The sequence below is a fragment of the Lissotriton vulgaris genome, chromosome 4_1 (assembly GCF_964263255.1).
Source record: "Lissotriton vulgaris chromosome 4_1, aLisVul1.2, whole genome shotgun sequence".
NCBI lineage: Eukaryota > Metazoa > Chordata > Amphibia > Caudata > Salamandridae > Lissotriton > Lissotriton vulgaris.
The window spans coordinates 1688583890-1688606168 of NC_141691.1; the positions used below are offsets into that span (position 1 = coordinate 1688583890).

General features: G+C 41.7%; 1 protein-coding gene across 2 annotated transcripts in view; it reads right to left on the minus strand.

Moving 5' to 3' along the window:
• MMP16 (matrix metallopeptidase 16) overlaps positions 1-22279 on the minus strand; it is a 514191-nt gene that overhangs the window by 230840 nt on the left and 261072 nt on the right. For both annotated transcript variants that reach the window (XM_086965967.1, XM_086965966.1), the window contains exon 3: positions 16069-16191. In XM_086965967.1, coding sequence (XP_086822093.1) covers positions 16069-16191 — 123 coding nt within the window. The remainder of the gene's footprint in view (positions 1-16068; positions 16192-22279) is intronic.

The following is a 22279-nucleotide window of genomic DNA, read 5'->3' on the forward strand; positions in this document are numbered from 1 at the left end:
AGATGGCGACTCCACCTGCTTTCATCTTTCATTCTCTGTTACGAGGCACATCCAAATGAAGTCCCCGATGCCAGCTGTTCTTCTTATGAAGTAATGTCCAACATAGATCAAAGCAAAAATTTCAGAATAATACTGGATATCTGTCCCAGATTCAGCTATCCTGGACATCCTTCTCCTGGCAGAGGTATGATAACTCTACAGTACCTCTCAGTGGGGCTAATCTGTTTCACATTAAAAGGCTGGACAGGCTGGCAGGGCAGGAGATGGAGATGCAGTAAGTGATGGTGGTCTTTTGATATAGGGTGAAAATGCTTCCTAAAGATTTTTTGATTTTTTTTTACAATTTAATACAGCAGAAAGCATTAACAACGCCAGCAGCCTTTTAACATTGCTTTGTGGCTAGGGCTTTCTCAAAAGAACAGATATATATATCTTTAAAACGGAGCAATTTACTAAGTAAGATAATGACTAATGCTGGCAAAAAGATTCCATAAATTGTAGTCTTTTACAACATTGGCCACAATAAAAAATGAGAAAAGTCAATTGCCAGCGTATATTTTGGATTCAATTGCTGTAACGTATTGCCGAAATACAACTGAATTTATTTGGTAAGTGTAACTCACTTGATTAAAGGGCAACACGATCAAAACAAAGCAAAGTTAAAGACGCTCACCAACAAATTGCTATCTTTGTACAGGCAGCAGGGCCTCAGCACGATGGCTTTTCAATAGGAGAAAATACAAGGTGCCTTTCTGCTATCGCATTAAATACAGTACCCATCTCATTAACCCAGGCAGAGCCAGTGCCAATTCTGCAATGGAAAACATCTTGGCCTCATATCAGCAGGATGTACATGTGCTTGGCTGGACCCAGAATGATTCAGGCTCTCTTTGAAGTCTGGTTTGTCAGATCTAGTTCCTAAATAATTAAACTATAATTAGCATGGGCACGTCATAAAACACACGCATCCAGGTGTTTCTTAAATGTTTGGCAGCTCGTTAATGGCCCTTTGGTCATGGCACACAAAGCCACACATCTGTACTTTATGTTTCTTGGGAAATGCAATGCCCCCTCCCCCTAAACAGCATTTCACATCCACGCGAGAAGTGCCAATGACAGAATGCCACCCAGACAGAACAAATACGGATGTATAAACGACAGCAAAGGCACCGATTTCCTAGGTTGCCTGCGAATGCCAGAAAAGAGGTACTACACGCTCAGCCTAGTGGTAAGAGCGTAGGGTAATGTGTGCAGGGTCTCTGATAAACTTCAAACTTAAAGAAGCTTCTGCAAGTTTGTATGTCTTGGTGGTGAAACGTTTGAGATTTGACAATTGTTTTGGGGCTAGATAAGTACCGTAAATGTGAATGCACATCAAAGGAAGACATATTTGTAATATTTTAACAAACGGAGTTCAAATATGGCCAGCGTGAACCTTTTAATGGGATTCATTACAATATTAGATACCCGTTCCATCGTGCCTTCTGTGCTTGTAGGTGCATATACATTTGCAGGGGAGCCATCTTGAAATTTGTTTTGACCATTTTAAGATGGGCCTCTGCTGACAGTGATACAGGTGGCAAAACATCTAAAGAAATCAAAATTAGGACAAGGGAGCGCCATGTGGGGAGTAGTGGAGCAACATTGGAGTAGTGGGAGGAAATAGTAATTAAAGCGAGTAGGGGGAGGAAGTAACAAACATACTGTGGTGGAAGGAACATGGAGATCATGTGGGTGGGGAAGTTAAGGGGAAGCATCGCACAGGGGAGACAGCAATAACAGACATGCTCCTATGAAGTGCTTAATGAAAAGGGAAAAAGTATCGCCCTGAATGCAGGTAAAATCAGCAGTGGAAGCCATCGAACTCATAGGAGACAACTGGGATGGACAAATAAAGCCATCTAAATATGAGGAGGCGCTGACTCAAAGCTCACCTAAAGTGCATGTTATGAATTGGAAATAATAGATCTGCTTACAGACAGCAAAAGCTAAAAGGGTCTGTAGCTGAGACCAAAACAAAGCTAAAAAAAGGACGATGACTGAGTTAGTAAGATTGTAGCAAATGACACAGAGAGAACATTCTAGTTTAAACAAGCATTGTGAAGGCCAATAGGTTTCGCCCATGCAAGATCTATTCGTTTTGTCAATGTTTTTAGAAATGTTGCACAGCAGCACAAGCTGCTGTGCAACATGGCTGAAAGTAAAGAAAATAATATCGATATGAGGTGGCCCCATAAGGGCCCAAATTTCCTCAGACTTCACACAGTGCAGAATAAACTCTATGAAAGTGGAAGGACAGCACAGCATCCTGTCTACAAATTACTAGTCTCCCACTGGTAGCCTGGTGGTTGTGTTAGAAGGACATCAGGATGGTGTTTTCCCTTGCTCTAGTGCACAAGAAGGCTTAGATTTGCACCATGGAGCATGGGTGGGTTTGCCGTGTCTGAATAGGATTTGTACTGGAAGCATACCATTCCGCAGCAAATTCCAATGTATAGACATAAGCAGATGGTTCCAACCCACTGGAAGTGTGCTGTATACTGAAGTACACATGCATTAGGTTTCGATGCAATGCCTGGTATGGCTACCCTAGACAGATACAAATTTTAGAAAATAAATTCTTGAAAAGAATATTGATGATTCCCATCTGTTCTCCCACAAAATTGTGTCACTCTGAAGTGGGTTTGGACTAAACATTTCCCCACTGATCCTTTGGGGAAAGGTGTGGACCTCGGAGGAATTATCATTTTCCAGGGTGATTATTAGAAATTGTATGAATTTGTAAAAGGCCCTGTCTATCCTCTGGCTTTGTTACGTCAAGAACACTTTTAATAAGATTGGTTTGGGACACTACTATGACAATCCCGTTGGTATACAATCTAATATGAAACAAATCATAAAAAATGCATATTACAATGAAATAAGAACGTCTAACCATCACACTGATATATTTACTTGTGGGCCAATGTGCCGTCCACAATTTCACTTGTCTTTTACTATCCATACACAATCACGTTTCCTTATGACTAGGTTTCGTCTTTGCACATTGCACTTTGTTGTGGCTTTTCCTAAACAGGCAAGTTGGTGTGAGAGACTGACTTCCTGTCCTTGTAATAATTTAGCCCACCAAAGCACAATGCACTTTATGTTGTTTTGCACACTGACATTAGGGCACGCTTTATTAAGCCCCTCTTGAAGGAAATTTACCCTTGTTTGTATCAAGAGGGTTTCAATTACTTACAATCTTTGTCCACTGCTACAATCTGTAGCGCTGTGCTTAACTACATTCGAACCACGTTGTTACTTATTAAATGGTATGAACTGTGATAGGAAATTACATTGATGAAATGCTGTATATTATCAAAACTTGTTTTAAAACATCTTAAATTGTGAATTAATATATGTATACACCCCAATTGTTGTATATGAGTTTTTAAGATTTATCAAATTGTTTTATGTGTGTATGGAACACTTTTATGATTCATATGAATCAAATAAAGTTATTTGAACTGATCTGGCTACCCTAGTGGATTAGGCATTGTGCCAAACCTATGGGCATTTGTGCTGAATTACCCCTGTAATCCGTCATTGAAGCAAAGCAAGATGAAGTGTTTTTTTGCCTGAAAAAGTGCACCTTTCAAGCAGAAAACACCTTTTGCCCTGGATAAGAGATGGAGTCTGCCACTTTGCACCCTATGGCATCAGTGCAGAACCATTGTAAATCTAAGACTATATTCAAAGGTGTATTTTAACTACTGGTAGGGGGCTGTAATTAAATCAATCTATAGTTTTATCAAGTGGTAACAGCGCTAACAAAATGGAATGCAAAACAATCAGATTTAAAAAAAAAAGAAATTATGCAACTTGATTGATAGTAGGGTTAATTGCAATATTTTGTTGGTTTCATTTACTGAATGATAATTTAATGAATGCAACAAACACTGTTTTGTTTTTGGTGTGGTGATGTAAAAGATTTCATTGTTAGGAAGTAAAGATTAATTGTTGTAATATTTTTAATTCAAAAAGGAAACAATAACATATTTTGATAGGTTTGCTGAACAAGACTATGCAATTTAAAACGTCCTTAGTCATCAAAAGGTGCATTGTTACACTTAACCTATTATTCAAAATATTTAAACATTCTCAAATGAGCAAATCTAAGAAATAAAGCAGCTCAATGAAGAACATACTGGTACACATATTCATCTTTTTTGAAATTGACACTCAAATGGATAATTGTTCAGGTTATATATTTAGTACCTTCTGGGACAGATGTACAACTGACTAAATCACAGGGCTTGCATCCGCAAAATGGTGTCTGTTTAAGTATTGAACATGTGCTATTATTAGAGAAAGCTTCTCCAAATCACAAAAGGGTTTGAATGATCAAGCATAAAATATATCAGTGAATTGATACCCCAGATGCATTTGCAAACCACTAAAAGCTACCAACACATCAAAAGTAGTGATAATTGATTTGCACAGGTGAAGCTGTCCACAGCCCTTCAGAAGTCATGTCAGGGATGTAGGCAGTCACTGTCTAATCTCCCTGAATGTATTCATAAAGAGAATTTAATTTAATGCAGTGCCTATTTTGTTAAGGGACATGGGCAACTTTAAAAAATAGTTTTCCATTTTGGAAGGCAAAGGCCAGGCCGCTATCTTTGTGTTTGTACCCCATCGAAAGGGGCTCACAAATAATGGCCATCCTAATTAATGTTCTGTGACCCCCTGTGAATGGGAATTTTGCAATATAACTTATTAGTACATACGTTGCATTGCAAAATTACAGACTGGTCTTAAACATTTAGTGGGCCATTTGCTGCCACTATTTTCAGTCTCCCATTTTGTACTTCTGGCCTTCTGTGTTGAAGCTAGGTCCTGAGCTAGTGAGCAATACAATATAAACAGAAGACCAATTAGGGTTCAAGTAATAAAACCGCAATGTACCGGAAGTAGTCGCCCATCCTGTGACAGTCATGGCATCAAAACCATGAGGGCAGTTTCCTGTGGTGTAGTACAAATTTACATATATTGTTCATATATTTTCTTTTTGGAATCACCGGGAAGCTTTCCCATCCCTGTCCCTCGCCACCGCTATCCTTGAATGATGAATTTTAATAATTATTTCTCATCTATCACACAACTGTGAGGTAACATTTCTGAATCTATGGATACATAACTAAAATATATTTATTTATTTATGTCTAGTTTCTTTTTTAGCTCTGGCTTTAGTGGTGGTAGATCCCATTGCACAAATTCTTCATAAAAGTTAATTAAGAAAAAGTACAGAGTTGGGGCTTTGGGCCAGACCCTTTCAATCAAATAGCTCCCATTTGCTTTCAAAAATTGCAAGCCAGTGCTTGTTCTTTGATTAATTTACTTTGCTGACACAATGGCATTTGAATCTCTGTTTTATGTTTTTTTGTTTAGGATGTCTATGCTCTCTGGATGCCTACCTGGGTCATAAAGACCCAGTGATATTTACTAATCACCTTTGCACATTAATTTCTTTTATTTTGCTGTCATGATAACAGTTTTGTGTTCACAAAGTAAAGATGTGTTCACACACAGTAGCTGCAATTCAATATTTTGCTGTGTATACCTTGTAAGTTCATTACCTACAATTGAAATGTCATCTTATGACTTATTCTTATGATACTCTTCTCTGAAGGAAGAGCTTAACTCTTCCAATGCTGTTGACCAACAACGAGACTCTAAATATGGCTTCCATACTATTGTAGGCCAAGATGTTCCTTCATTTTGGTACTATCTTTCTAGGACAGCTGGGGCTACACACACAAAGTCATTCAACTATTGCCATACATTTCCCCCAAAAATAAGCCAGACCTGTTGCCATTGCAAATGCTTGTTGTTTAGTGGAAACGCTGCAGAAAACGAACTCAGAACTCTCTGTGCGGGATAGAAGATTGCATGGTTAATTCTGCTGGTTTGCAAATGGTGTCTAATGTAAATAGGTTTCTTGGAAAGCAATTAAGGGTAGCTGTCACAGCACAGGACTGACCTGGAGTATGGAAGTTGGACCTTTCTGATATTATCAGGCAGAGACAAAGCATCCACAAGACTATCCAGAACCAGGCATAAAGGTGGTAAAGCCTTAAAGGAGAGCCAACGTATTAATGAAAAGGCCATCAGATTCAAATGTGATATGGACAAAACTAATGCTCTTCTCTTCCTGGAGAGTATTGCATGAGGTTGAGAGGGTTTGCTAAACCGGTGTACCAAGAAGATGGGAGAATAAGGGTGGTGAAATTGCCCATAGCCAAAGGCTAATCTGAAGAAGCAGATCTGCAGTCACTCATACAATGAGAAAAATCTTCAAATGTCTAAGGAGGGCATTGAAAGTGAAGAGCTCTGAAAATACTTGAAAATCATGACTCAACAAGTTTATATTATGTGCCAATCTAATCAGACTAATGGTGCTAAGGCTTTAAGAAGGTATAGTGGTGTTTGACCATTTATGAATTGTGGGTTAGGAATAAAGCCTTAATTGCCTTTTTAGCTTAACTGGTAGCCAAAGATTGTCTTTAAAGGATAGCAGATGTTGTCCCATCATCTCAGACCAAACATGAGCCTAGTCACATGGGTTTTCATGTTTTGGAGCTTGAATAGCTTATGTGTTGGCAGGCCAGTGTAGATCGATGTGCAGTAATCAAGCATGTTAAAAACAATTGCTAGTAAAAAAGGCGAATTTTGATCCAATTGCAGCAAGGCAGCATTAATAGGTAATGTATAATTGTATCAACTTAGAAGCCAAATCAGTGAAAGAGGGGAGCAGTCAATAGAACCCGAGTAGATAGCAAAAGGTAAGCTACATTCAATACTGATTGCTTGGAGAAAAAAAATGGTAGACCTCCTGGAGCTATCCACCAGTTTCAGATTAAATAAAGAGTAGAAAATCAAATAACAAAGAAACTATTTCAGGCAATTTTCAAAGCCATGTTTTTTCTTTACACAGGCAACATGCAGAAACTACATTAGATTCGAGCTCTTGAGGCGGAAAGCCGAGAGCGAGGGAAACTCCTGAAAAGCTGTTTTTAAAACTGTACTGTGCTTACTTGTGTTTTTAAAAAAGCTAATTTGCACGTTGCTCTCCTGATTGCTCTGTCTCACTGCTCAGCCGAGTGAGGCGCTGAAGCAGCCAGCAGGCAACCGCCGCGACCTCCCGGGCTCCGCCCACCGAGTTAGGCCACGCCCCCCTGTCTATTTCAAGGCGCGCTCTGGTGACAGCACTGTTTAGATTCGAGCTCTTGAGGCGGAAAGCCGAGAGCGAGGGAAACTCCTGAAAAGCTGTTTTTAAAACTGTACTGTGCTTACTTGTGTTTTTAAAAAAGCTAATTTGCACGTTGCTCTCCTGATTGCTCTGTCTCACTGCTCAGCCGAGTGAGGCGCTGAAGCAGCCAGCAGGCAACCGCCACGACCTCCCGGGCTCCGCCCACCGAGTTAGGCCACGCCCCCTGTCTATTTCAAGGCGCGCTCTGGTGACAGCGCTGTTTAGATTCGAGCTCTTGAGGCGGAAAGCCGAGAGCGAGGGAAACTCCTGAAAAGCTGTTTTTAAAACTGTACTGTGCTTACTTGTGTTTTTAAAAAAAGCTAATTTGCACGTTGCTCTCCTGATTGCTCTGTCTCACTGCTCAGCCGAGTGAGGCGCTGAAGCAGCCAGCAGGCAACCGCCGCGACCTCCCGGGCTCCGCCCACCGAGTTAGGCCACGCCCCCCTGTCTATTTCAAGGCGCGCTCTGGTGACAGCGCTGTTTAGATTCGAGCTCTTGAGGCGGAAAGCCGAGAGCGAGGGAAACTCCTGAAAAGCTGTTTTTAAAACTGTACTGTGCTTACTTGTGTTTTTAAAAAAGCTAATTTGCACGTTGCTCTCCTGATTGCTCTGTCTCACTGCTCAGCCGAGTGAGGCGCTGAAGCAGCCAGCAGGCAACCGCCGCGACCTCCCGGGCTCCGCCCACCGAGTTAGGCCACGCCCCCCTGTCTATTTCAAGGCGCGCTCTGGTGACAGCGCTGTTTAGATTCGAGCTCTTGAGGCGGAAAGCCGAGAGCGAGGGAAACTCCTGAAAAGCTGTTTTTAAAACTGTACTGTGCTTACTTGTGTTTTTAAAAAAGCTAATTTGCACGTTGCTCTCCTGATTGCTCTGTCTCACTGCTCAGCCGAGTGAGGCGCTGAAGCAGCCAGCAGGCAACCGCCGCGACCTCCCGGGCTCCGCCCACCGAGTTAGGCCACGCCCCCCTGTCTATTTCAAGGCGCGCTCTGGTGACAGCGCTGTTTAGATTCGAGCTCTTGAGGCGGAAAGCCGAGAGCGAGGGAAACTCCTGAAAAGCTGTTTTTAAAACTGTACTGTGCTTACTTGTGTTTTTAAAAAAGCTAATTTGCACGTTGCTCTCCTGATTGCTCTGTCTCACTGCTCAGCCGAGTGAGGCGCTGAAGCAGCCAGCAGGCAACCGCCGCGACCTCCCGGGCTCCGCCCACCGAGTTAGGCCACGCCCCCCTGTCTATTTCAAGGCGCGCTCTGGTGACAGCGCTGTTTAGATTCGAGCTCTTGAGGCGGAAAGCCGAGAGCGAGGGAAACTCCTGAAAAGCTGTTTTTAAAACTGTACTGTGCTTACTTGTGTTTTTAAAAAAGCTAATTTGCACGTTGCTCTCCTGATTGCTCTGTCTCACTGCTCCGCCGAGTGAGGCGCTGAAGCAGCCAGCAGGCAACCGCCGCGACCTCCCGGGCTCCGCCCACCGAGTCAGGCCACGCCCTTCCTTTCGGATATTTGAGAATGTGCTGCTTCCGGAGGCGCAGCGGACGGGCGCAGCGGGCGCGCCGGCGGTGCGCCGAAGGCGCGCCAAAGGCAAGCCCGTCTGCGCCCGTCCGCGACCTGACGGGACCAGGGGCCACAATCCCTGATTCACCGACCTCCCAGGGCAGGCCATACAGCTCGGCAGCCCTACATAGTATAGGAAGAAAGGTCGCTGCTCAGTGTATGCATATATATGTTCCCACAGAACTTCCCCTCAGCTGTCCAGACTGTAAACATCCCTTCCGGAATAACCCCACGGTTATTGTTCCTAAATACTGTATGTATGCACTGAATTGCCGATCACTGCCCAAGCACTGTACACAAATTGCCATGCTACTTGAGGAGCACAAGCCAGATGCACTCTTTTTAACAGAGACATGGCTTACGGCCCAATCGGAGGCCGATATTGTTACAGCCTTACCAGCTAGCTATCACATCTGTAGGCTCGACAGACCAGAAGGGAGAGGGGGTGGGTTGGCCATCATCATAAAGGACCAGTATCACTGCCGCACTATAACATCGACCATCCCTGGCTGTTAGAGTCTGGAATTCTGTATAGAGTTTAACGCCAACCACTCCTTCTCTGGTACACTGATCTATCGCCCCCCTGAATCCGCAAAACCATTCCTTCGAGCACTACCAGAGATCATAGCAAAAAGATCCCTATCGGCGGCTAGCTACACAGTATTGGGAGATCTCAATCTACACTTTAACTCGCCGTCCGACTGCTCTGCGAAAGAGTTAGTTGATGACCTCGAAGCCCTTCAACTGACCCAGCTGGTTACATCCCCAACCCACGAAAAAGGGAACCTTCCCGATCCTATTTTTAGCAACAGTATGGATTTAATAACTGCCCAACCTATCCCCCTCCTATGGTCTGACCACTACCTGGTGCCGTTTACCTGGTCCACCTATAAAGCCCCCCATTTATCCCCCCAAATCTCGCTGAGAAGAAACTGGAGAAAACTCCCCGGCGACCTCTGGAGGGATGAGTTAGACGCTACTCGTCCGCCATCCTGCTCAGACCCTAATCTGGCATATGGAAACTATGTTAGCTGGATTACCAATTCTTTAGACTCTCTCTTGCCTCTTTGCAAAACATCCTCTAAGCGAGTGCAGACATCAGCTCCCTGGTTTTCTGACTCGCTGAGAGAGCTAAAACGTCGATGTAGGCAACATGAGAGAGCCTGGCCCGTAGACTTTCTTCCAGAAAAGAAGGCAGCTTATAGAGAGACGATCAAAAGTTACAAAGAAGGGATCAAGGCAGCCCAGGCAACTTATTATTCCGGCAAAATTTTGGAAGCCAGATCAAAACCTAAAGAAATTTTTAACATAGTAAAGCAATGCACGAGTGCCCCCACTGCTCCCCCCTTACCCAAGACCAAGGAGCAATGCAATGAATTGGCGGATTTTTTTCATGACAAAGTGCTGAACATATACTCCACCTTCCCAGCCATGGCTCTGAATCATGAGGCGCCCGACCCATCCAACTCGGAAAATTCTCCCTGTTTAGACCTGCCTACTACTGAGTTGACTCTGGATCACTTCCCTCTCCTGGATCTTGTCACCTTAGAGAAAGTGGCCCGCCAGGTCAAGTCGGGATCCCCTCGAGACCCAGCCCCCCCAGAAATCCTGATGCAGGCAGGTGATGTCATCCTCCCTGTAGTTCTGGAACTGCTAAATTCATCTCTGTCCACTTGTACAGTGCCCACTGCCTGGAAGCAAGCCTCGGTGCGGGCGCTCTTAAAAAAATCTAATTTGGACCCTAACGACCATTCCAACTATCGCCCCATCTCACTGCTTCCATGGACTGGTAAGGTGCTGGAAAAACACATCAACGCCTTTCTGGTCCAGTTTTTTGGAGAATCACTCCCTACTGCACGCCTCCCAGACAGGCTTCAGACCTGGCCACGGGACTGAAACCGCCTTGCTAGCAGTGACTGAAGAGTCTCGAAGGATACTGGATCAGGGGGGATCAGTGGCAGTGATCCTCCTTGATCTGAGTGCCGCGTTCGACACGGTCAGCCATATCACTCTGCTGAACCGTCTCCAGAACATCGGAGTTTCGGGAAACGCACTAAGGTGGTTTAGGTCCTTTCTGGCCGACAGATCCTTCCAGATCTTTGATGGTAACACAACATCTACCATCAAGCCTCTCAGCTGTGGAGTGCCGCAGGGCTCATCGCTGAGCCCTGTACTGTTTAACGTCTATATGAAACCGCTAGCTGGGGTAGTGGAACCGTACGGCATTAAAATCGTGTCGTACGCCGACGATACCCAGCTGGTGGTTTCACTGGCCCAGGAGAACGGTGGACAAGCCTCGGCCGGCCTGCTGAAATGCCTGGAGAGCGTGAGGGAGTGGATGACTAACTCCTCCCTCAAACTGAACGGTGGGAAAACTGAACTCATGCTCTTAGGCCCACCCTCACCACTACCTTTCTCTTCCTTATGGCCTGCTGGTCTAGGGGCACCTCCCACCCCTAAGGACAGTGTCAAGAGTTTGGGAGTCTGGTTAGACCATAAACTCTCCTTTTCCACTCAGGCCACTAAGTTGTCTGCCACCTGTTTTGGACTTTTAAGAACACTGAGGAAGGTTCTTTCACTTTTACCTCTGGATGCCAAGAAGGTGGCAGTACAAGGCCTTATCCAGTCCCGTTTAGACTCAAACAACGCCCTTTATCTGGGGGCGCCTGAGATGACTCTTCGAAAGCTGCAGGTGGTACAAAATTGTGCAGCACGTACCATACTCCAAATCCCATGGTCTCAGTCCGTTAGACAGGGACTGAAAAGCCTACACTGGTTACCGGTGAGACAGAGAGTGGCTTTTAAGGCTCTGTGTATCACACATCGAGCTTTTTGGAAGACTGGATCAGCAATCAACACCAGCCTTGTTATCCCTTACCACCCTAACAGGAACCTCCGGTCTTCCGGTACTTTTCTGGCAGTGGTGCCCAGAGTAAGGAGAGCTAGGTCAGGGGGCAGGATGTTCTCACTGAACACCGCCAAGCTGTGGAATTCACTTCCCGTTGATCTTCGATCCACACCCGACCTACTCCCTTTTCGCAGGAAACTGAAAACCATACTATTTAGGAAGCCCTCTTAGTTCCTCCTGTGCTCCGTCTCAGCTCTGTCTAATCTTAGCGCTTGGACGCCCCTGGGCAGCAACTGCGCTTAACAAATCGAAAAATAAATAAATAAACAATGCTGTTTAATAATAACAAATGTGCTTGAATCTACTTGTATTGGGATTTTTTATACATATAATTGCTATCACACACCTTCCAACATAACCAAAGGGGCACCACCACAGTTGTAATTCTTTTGCTGGCCAAACAAAAGCAACACATATAGAATTCAGCTTCAAGACTGCTCACTAAATGCCACCTCGTCTGATAACAACACTATGGGGCTGATCTAGAGTCTTGCAGAGAAGGCACTCTTCTGCCAAACTCACAGTCTGCCCACTCGATTTAGAGGTGGGTGGATGGAAAATATGTCAATCACAAAGTATATGCTCTGTCGCCGACATACTCCAATGGCCTGACAGAGTGCAGGTTGTCGGAGGCTAATCATCCAAACACCCACCCAATTTAAAGTGGGTGATTGGATGTCTTTTTAACTGCCCCTCACTGTCATGTAAAGCCTGGAGGTAATGGACAGTAAAACAAAATGATCTCCCTGCATCCATGGCATGGGAGAAAACTCCCTAAGTGTAAGGGTCTTTAGTATTTCATTTTTCGAAAATAAACTCCCAAAGTGGGAATTTGTGTATGAAAAATTAGAACTGTGTAAAGGTTTGAAGGCAGCTGTCCTGTTTGATGGCGCTGTCCATCAAACTTTTTCAACATTGACAGGAACTGTTGTGATTGTGGTTCATGTTAAATTTATGAGAGGTCTACAAGGTTGGTGGCCAACTCTAGATTAGGCTGATGGATGTTGCTAGGGATGGTGGGGTCAATGTCCTCTGCTTGTCCCATTAAAGTACCCACCATCCACCAAACCCTAAATAAGCCCCTTTACTTTGTCAATACTTTTTTGTGCTATATTATCCTGCCTATTGCTTCTATCATCTGGATGGGACAGTGTTGGATTCAACAACATAAGAAAGTCATAGTGCATAAGTGTGAATTCTATTTTTATGTTTTGAGATTCATTAAACTTTAATGCCAAAAGCAGCACACCAATTAACATATTAAGTGACAATGAAATCTGTGTTATAGTTCATCTAGGGTCTGGCACTGCATTGCCCTGTAGGACAAAGGATATGAGGTGGGTTGCCTGTGTTTCATTCACCAGTTTTGTAATACAACAAAAGAATGTTGGAATGTTTTGTGTGGCAAAGTCAAATAGCAAACCTTCTAGTATAGGTCTTGTCTTCTACTTTGATTCTACCATGTCAATTAAAGTAGCCCCACATTGTTTACTCGTAAAATAAGTAAGACAGGTAGCACCATTACTAAGGTAAATACTTCACCTCTTAAGTGGCACTTTCTTTCTCCTTCAAAATGTTAGTGCTAAAGAAACAACACTACCAAGAATTTTACAAAACAATTATGCTGTCTATAACAGACATAGACTTTGAATATTAGTACTTTGCCACAGACACTTCATAAATATTTCAAACAAATAAGACACAATATATTACTCACAAAAATAGAATTTGACAAACTAATTAGAATTCTCTATATTACAAGGCATAACACCACTACCCAATGACTGCTATTTCCCAGGAAGAAATGTATAGTGTTTGAGAACTCATTAAAACTCAGGTACTCTCTTATCAAAATGGCTAGCTGTTCACATAGTAAGCATCACTCTTACGTGCTACATAGTGACGAATGTACAGGTTTGTGGCATAAATATATAACATTCATCCGAGCACCTATGAAAGATATTGTTGCAATGCAGCTAGAGCAGGAATAAACAATTAATTTGGAATGTAGCCTGACATCGATGCAGTGCTGTTATTCTACACATGATGCACATACATTAAAATAAGTGATCCATAGGTCTTCCCTGTAATCAAATTGCATCTCCAAAGACAACCACGTGGTGGACTGGTTAGAAAATTATAAATGAAAGTCTAAACAACGTAACAAGAATCAATCAGTAATGTCCAATCAATTATTTGGCTATACTAAATAATACATTATGTGCTATGACAATTTTATAACTCACCTAGCCATGAATCGCTGATAAATTATCTTCTACTGTTCTTGACATAATGCAAGGACACAACATTTTAAAAACGTGTTGCTCTTCCATGCCTTATTGACTAACAGATATCTAACATGGAACTACCCAGAGGAAGGAAAAATTGTTTATGAGAGACATCGGTCAAACAGAATAACAATGCTTCAATTTTCAACACAAGGCTAGCGTGTAAAGAGTCCCTATCTATCCGGGTGGGCATAACAACTTGTCTTTGCTTATGCTAAGATTTGTCACCCACAGGCCCAATAGATTCGTCAGGTTCCATATCACAGGATGTCTCACCCATGAATGGCAGCACATCCTAATAATAGAAAAAAAAGCCCCAGGTACATTATAGATATGGTGGAGGACGGGACAGGATACAGGGTGAGGTACGGAGGGTAGGTACTGTCAGGAACCCATGTATGATGAGAGAAAAAACTGACATTTATGCTGTCGGTTTCAAGCACAGGGAATGAGGCAGGGGGCATGCTGGGAGACTGCTACCCACTGGCAGAAATCTACCCACTGTTTCTCACTGCAAGGGGACCAATTTACATCTACTATGAAGTGTTATTAAAGCAGGTCTTTTTTAACTTAATGAAATTGCAAGTCAATATAACTCACAGCTTCTCACACCCCAATATCTACCATTATAGGAAACAAAGATATATTTTGTTTTCTAATTCCCTAAATGAGTCTAGGAAATCAGGAAGGGGATTCTTTAGAATGCCATAGCTGACACAATGTAGAGACATTTGTTAATAATATCTAAATTGTTATGATTAAATCAAGTGCCATTTTTTGATAAATAACGTGTGGTATGCTGCTTATGGGCTATTAACGTACCAACATAGACTTATATAACAAAGAGCAAAAGAGACCAGTCTATGTGAATAATTTAAAGTAACAAAGTACACTCTATTGTCACTGTTGTAGTGTGCATCTCTTACGCAAGACTGACTTTGGTGGAATTGGAATGGAGCAAGGCATTACTGATCTTTTTTGTGTGGGTAAAACCCAGACCCTTATAACAGAACTGAGATATCCTTAAGAAGTGTACTTTCCTCTTCCCCAAAATTCTCTATGAAAAACGGCAAGTAATAATTGCATCTAAATTTTTGTTTGACTACAATAAATTGCTCACCAGTATTATCTGGTTTGATAGTCTGTGGTTGGAACGCTTAGAACAATTTTAAGGTCATCCATTTATTCATTAGTACACTTCCAGGTAATCAAGGGTATCCTTCATTGGGCATGTGCATCACAGACTCAAGACCATGGAAATTTTCACCAAGTACATACGTAGGCAGACAGGTCAGAGAATCCATGACATCTGTAGTGGATACAGTCTATAAATTGACATGTTGAAGATACTGTAACCTACCATTGTTCAACAGTAATAGCACTGATAAATAGATACATCTCAGAGGATGGAAAATATTAAATCAGAGGGCTGATTCACAAAAACATCTATGAGTATGGCAGTAGTGTTATAGGGGTATTCGTTGAAAATACTCTTTCATGCTTTTGTGAATCGGCCCTGAAATGTCCCTATTAGTAAAAGTTTAGACAGGGTATAGTGTTTTCAGTGTGTACTAATTCAATGTGAGCATTCCCTGAATATTACTATTTTAGTCCCTTTTTAGATATTTTGGGACCAATTGGGAATAGGCATTTAAGATTACGTAAAAGAATATTACAGGAGTATTACTTTACGTATTCCAAAATGCCTTTGTGAAAAGGCCCGTAAACTGTTGTTGTGATCAAGAGCATAAATCAGGAGCATTTCACAAAAAGACCATATGTGAGTGGGATCATTTACCTTTCTGTAAAGTTATTTTCTGTGTTTTAGTCCTATGCTATGTAACACAGAAAATCTCTACATAAAGCCCATGGCTTGCCATCAGGAAAGAAATACTGATGGGCGGACCCACATTTCACACCACCTCCTATGTAATAATTGTCCAAAGGAAAATTGGTTTTCTTGAACAGTATTTTCTAGGGTGTATGTTTAGGTTCAAAAAATTATTTAAAAAGAAAAAAAAACTATTACTTGTACCTGTAAGTGATATGTTTGTGATGCCACTTCTGCCCCGTCAATGCATATCGTTTCCGCCGGACATTGAATCTGGAACCACCTCTTGTCTGATCTGGCACACCACACCGAGGCTTCTTCATCCAACTGGAAAAAGTTAGAATTCAGACGTTATAGGACATAATGATCTACACAGCAGACTAGATACAGACAAAACAAGTACTACAAACTAATGGCTTCCTGAAATTAAATCTTGCCTCCTGTGAACAGTTGTTATTTTATTTTAACAGCTGATAAAAACACAACAAAGTAATATTAAAGTCACACAAGGTATTGTTCTTATTTGTTTGCATTACTATTAACTTTCATATTTTTTTTCCCTCACACTAATTTAGGAAAATTTTATTATTTTACTTCATGTATACCTTTTTGTCATTTTTTTGTCGTGTAGCATAGAACTAGCCAATTAAACGACTTTTCCGGACAGTGTTCCGATACAAATTGTGCGTTTTTAGAGCAGGGACTCGGAGTAAAAGCCCTGGAGATTCACACCTACTTAGAATGCAGGTAAAGTGTCGGTCGAATCTAGTGGCAGGGAGGCGACAGAGGAAGGTTTTCATTAGCAGCTCATCAAAGGACTTTAAAAAGGAGTGGGCAAGGCACATAATTAAAGATAAATAGCAATCAGTCCTTTGTCACAGAAAATCAAGAAGCAAACGAAGCAGACGCAATTATAAAAGTACATGGCTACAAAAGTGGTTAAGAATATAATATTTTAACTAATACGATGCCTCTGCAAGTACTCTTTAATTGATAGACAATGGCCCTGGCAGGGTTTCTAACTGAATATTAGTGGACAGTAGTCCTTGCCTCCTTGTTGTCGCTCTGGCAAGTACTTCAGACAACACATACTGCGTTGTGCACCAGTACTGCACTGGATCACAGAGGCATAGCTATGGGTAGTGAAGCAAGTGCAGTGTCGCCAGCCCGAGAACTCAAGGGGCCATTTTACTTTAGCTATGTTGTTTTAAATTTTTTGTAAGCAGAGGGAGGGGCACCATTTGCATTGCCTGCATGAGATATTATGACACTCTTCCCACATTACTGAAGGATGGTTGTTTTCTTCAAGCGTCCTCCTGCTTTGCTACTATGCAGCCCGTCTTTACCACTCTTGGCCTGTCTTGAGCTATTTTTTCAGGTACAGACAGATTCAGACATGGAACAGGTTGTACATACAAAGAAGAGGCACCAAAAATTGGCATCTGACTTTCGGACTGTCCATGCTCATCAGATACATACTGGTCATCGGGAACAAATACTAGTCCACTCTGTGACCCTAGTACATAGAAGATACTTCACATTTGGCATGATTTTGAAGGTTAAGATGCAATACACTCTAAATGTGGACATTTTTAGGTGTCTGAATTTACATCTAAGACATCTTAATGTAAACATGAGGAGAACAATCCACAAACGGACCAACTCTATATGGGACAGCCAAGGAGTGCAATTTGCTAAATAATTCTACAACATAGTCATAAAACTTATTTAAAAAGGAACCGCCTCTAATATTTATGATTTCCTGCAAAATACCACACAGAACGATATGTATACTGAAAGGTTGTAGAGAAAATGTAACTCTGGCTAAGAGGGAGAAACACTGAAATCTTGTTGGCAGTAAGGAGATGAAATGGATTGAAAGAATAAACATTTGCTCTCCAGAGCTGAAGGAGGATGTAGAACACCAGCACTTAATACCTAAATGGTTCCATTAGGCCTCATAATAATACATACAACACTACTAAGTAATCTCAGAAGAAGAGATTTCCCTTTTATGCCAAAAGACTTATTTAGTACAATCTCCATACATGGAGTGGGCTATGGGTCAGTAAACAGCTCATTAGTGGTTCACTTTCCCGCCAACATCATTTACTTCCTTCTTTCTTTTCTTGTGTTTGTCGTTTGTCCTTCCACCATCGGAGCATAACTGCCTTACACTGCTTCTGACTAGTATAGTTCTATCATTCCACTGCTAACATTCAGAAAGCTACCTTTTCTTTTTGTTTCAGCACTCTCTGGGACTGATTGTGTTTCTTGCTCTCTTTCCTGGTTGCTTCTTCCCTTTCACATCCCCTCCCCTGCACTCTCTGTGTTGCTTGTCCACAATATGTCTATTATTTTTCCTGTCCATTCCCATACCATTTGGTTTACCTTGGCCTGTTTAAAAAAATGATACTTCCTCGCCAGCTCCTTTGTTGCTCCCAGGCCTCTCACCACTCTATGTTGCTTGGCACCCTCCTTGCTCCACTGTTGTTCCCACCATCTCTGTGGCATAGAGTTTGCGCTGATTATCACCCCTCTCGCCCATTGTTAGTTGCAGTCCCTCATCACAATTTTAGGCATGGCGTGACAGTACATCTCTCTTCAAGACCTATTGCTACAAATTATTTAAAATTTAAATACAATGGACCTAAACTTCATTTATAAATGTATTTCATTTACACATGCTATTGACTGTTTGGTGCATCAATTTACCTTCTAGAAGTTGCTTCATTTGAACATAAAGGTGGTTATTATACATTGCAAAATGATCACCTTGTGCCAAATGTAGTTCTTTATTAGATCTGACAGCACAGTTTTCTGGATTAGCTATTGAAAAAAAATAATAACAATGGGCGTTGGCTCTGCCCAGAGGAGTATTAATCTCTCATTTCATAGAGTTGGCTTCTTGGTGTATCATTCCTCATCTAGGAAGTCCTATCATTAAAATGCATGGGAAACTATGTTTCACTCCATCATTAAAATGTTTGTCACAATGCATTCTTTATGTCAGATATGGATTTGCAGAGAGCAATCCGTTTTGGCTTAAGCTTACCAGGCAATGCAGTCTGTCTGGCTGCAAAAGTCCTCTTCTGGGCTTACAAAGAATTTACACTTGATTACATTACACTCATTTTGACATTCTTTGGCTTTATTGTCATGTTCATTTGCTTGCTTCTTATTCGATGACTGCCCTTGTCCCAGCTTTCCCATCTTGTGTTTATTCCTCCCTTGGAGCATAGTGTTTTACCACCTCTCTCTGATTGCCTGGCTTCTACCCTTTCACTGCTCACATTTAGGGAACATATTTTTATTTTTGGTTAAGCACTCCGTAGACTGGGTGGGCTCTTCAGCTCTCTCTCCTTCTCTTCGCTGTGTGCTAACCCAAAATGCCCACCCCACTCTCCATGTTTCTCTCTCGTGTACTTCTCCCCCCCACTCATGCTCCATGTTGTTCTCACCCTCATGTGTTCCTCTCCTACTCCCAGTACTGCTTTCACTTTTATATGATTATTGTGTGCTTCTCCCCATTACCACGCTCTATGTTCTTCTCTCCTGCCCCCCGCACTCTGTGTTCATCTCTTCCCTATACCTGTGTTGCTCTCTCTCTCTCATTCAATTCTTGACTCCATTCTGCTCTCAAATTAGCTCTTTCAATACCCCGTCTCTCCTGTGGTTCTTTTAAGAAAAAAACAATATGCACTTTTGATCTAAATAGAAATCATTTTTTTTTTTTTGCAGATCCAAGTGGCATATGTTAACTTGGATTGGATTGGTAAATAAAATCCACTGACACTTGTACACATCACTCATGTGCACACCAGTGACTACTGCCTTTTTATTTGTATTTATTTGTTCATTTTGCATATGCTTCTGACCATTAGAAAAATGCCAAAGGAGAGACCGATTGGCTTTGCAAATGCTTTGTAACTACTTTTTTTCCAGCATTGGCAAAGCCAAAATGTCTCTGTCTTTAATTTGGTAAATGGCATTCATGCAAGAAGCGAAATCAACCAGCATTTGCGGAAGCCTGCAGTTGCATGTATTTAATAGAGCCAGACGACCTGTCTTGCTTTGTATTTTTTTCTATTTTAGAGGGTCTGGAAACTGCAGTTTGATACTGGGCCTCTTTTTTCTAAAATCCACATTTATGCTTTTTCGATTTTGTAGTTTATTGCTCAAGGCAATGGTAAATAAAAAGGAAAGAATAATGAAAACTGGCAAGTCATTATGCATTACTATCATGCTGGGGCAGCCATTTTGCTTTCTTTTTTTTAGTCCATGCTGTTCTACAATGAGCATTTTTTTCTGATTTTATTCAACAACAAGCATTTGCAAAACCAAAAGGTTGGCTAATGTCTTTCAAAAGCGAGACCTATTGGCTTTACATATGAATATTCTTCTGTTACCCTTTAACCATAAAAGCACTAACAGTAATGTGAAACCACCTCCCATCCCCTTGGTTGTACATGCACTGGATTTCAGTTTACATACTATTCTCCATAACATACATGTGATAATTCTTGCCAATGTGATATTTTGAATGCTATTATTTTAGAATCAATGTGCACTTATTTGTGGCTATTAAATACATTAAACATGGAGCCTTACAGCTAATCAATAGTCCATACAAAGGCTAATGAGGTTAGAAGTTGGTCGTTTTGTTGAAAGCAGAAATAAAACAAACTCATTAAGAGAGCACAGAGGACCTCTATCCCGGGGACAGTTCCTTCTGGTGTTCTGAATATCATATTCTTTTGTCAAATGCACTTGCTGGAAAAGAACTACTGTTAGATTGTGCACTGAAATGGTTCAACACAATAAGACAATGGGTGTCAACACTTACTGCTGAGTGTTATCACTGTGGTCTGTTAGCAGCCAGGTTTGATTTCGGCTGGTTTGAGCTTTTCCTTAACAGGTAGAAGCTTGGGTGTGATAACAGACATTGTTCATGGATATCTCAGATGAAATACTATGTGTCGCAGGTGTTTCATATATTTACGGCTGGAGGAGCTAGCACTCAAGGCATTCCTGAATTTACCGCCGAAACTCGGGGTCTGAACTTTCCTTTGACCAAGTACATAGGCTCCAATGTAATTCTTCCCACATTTAACAGCATGCCCTGATCCTTGAACACATTGACTCTGTGTTCAACTAATAGCAAACTAAAATATATTGCTCTAAAGTAAAATAATGCACTTTGAATGCAGGAAAGCTTTGTCATCCTGATGTATTGTTAGCAGTTAATTAGTAAGGTGTTTCGACTTACCTAGTTAGTAACTTTGAATTTGATCAATTTTAACCTGGAAGAGGTATTGCTCTCGATTGGAAACGAGAGTAACTTCACTGACATGCACCTTTCTTAATTTCTAATATTAAGCATGTAGTCTTCATTTTAAGCTATCCTTTCAGGCTTATAAGCAAGTATACTATAGTGCAGTAACTTAGGTATTTTATGCCTTATCTACACTTACTGTAGTAGAAGGTAAACTTTTAAAACTTCCATTTGGGTTATGTCTTTTATTAAAAATGTTCTATTATCATGACACTAAGGCCACTGGAAACTGATTTTTGTTTTCAAATAGCTGTGTCACAGTTCAAATCAGAAAAACAAGAGTGTTTTAGTAAATATACATCCAAAGTTTGGTATTACCTTGAGATGCTTTCTTAAGATCTTGACTTGTCTGTAATGAAATTGATGTTGAAAAGAAGCCCTAAATCAAAAAGGTCATACACCTCTCCCCATTATTATTTCCTATTGCAGTTGAACCACTTGCTAATAGCGCAAGTACTGGAGGAGTCTACAGGGGAGTGGAAGTACAGGGAGTTGTGCATTACCTCCTAATAAGTCTTCCTTGCCACATGAGTAACAAAGTGAGCCTCAGCTGCACACCAGAACCCTCCAAAGCAAAAGTTGGCCTCCCATCCCCACCCAACATGGCCGACCCCTATCACCCTTGACCTCTATAAGAGGAGGGCCGGCCCAACCCTCAGCTTGAGGACTACCAAGCATAAACATGAAGCCAATAGGAACACCAGGAGGGAGGGATGGGAACTCATGTGGCGAGGAAGACAATACTCAGAGTAATGAAGATTATGGGTAAGTAACTGGGGCATTACTCAGCACTGCAGATGATACGCTGTTGTTTCTGAGCAATGCAAATGTAGATTTACTGCATTTGATAAACATGCTAGAGTGTTTTGGACAAGCATATCTGGTCAATGCCTAAATTGGAGTAAATCTTGCCTGTTTCCGTTACTAAAAGATGCACCCAACCTGAGGATCTTAAGGGGCTTACATGAGAGGGGACATGCGTAAAACATCTTGGGGCTAAATTATGCCATTCACGATCTGACATATTGGAGGGTAACATTCTACTAGAAGTCTTCGCTCGTGTGTAGAGTTCTGGAAGAT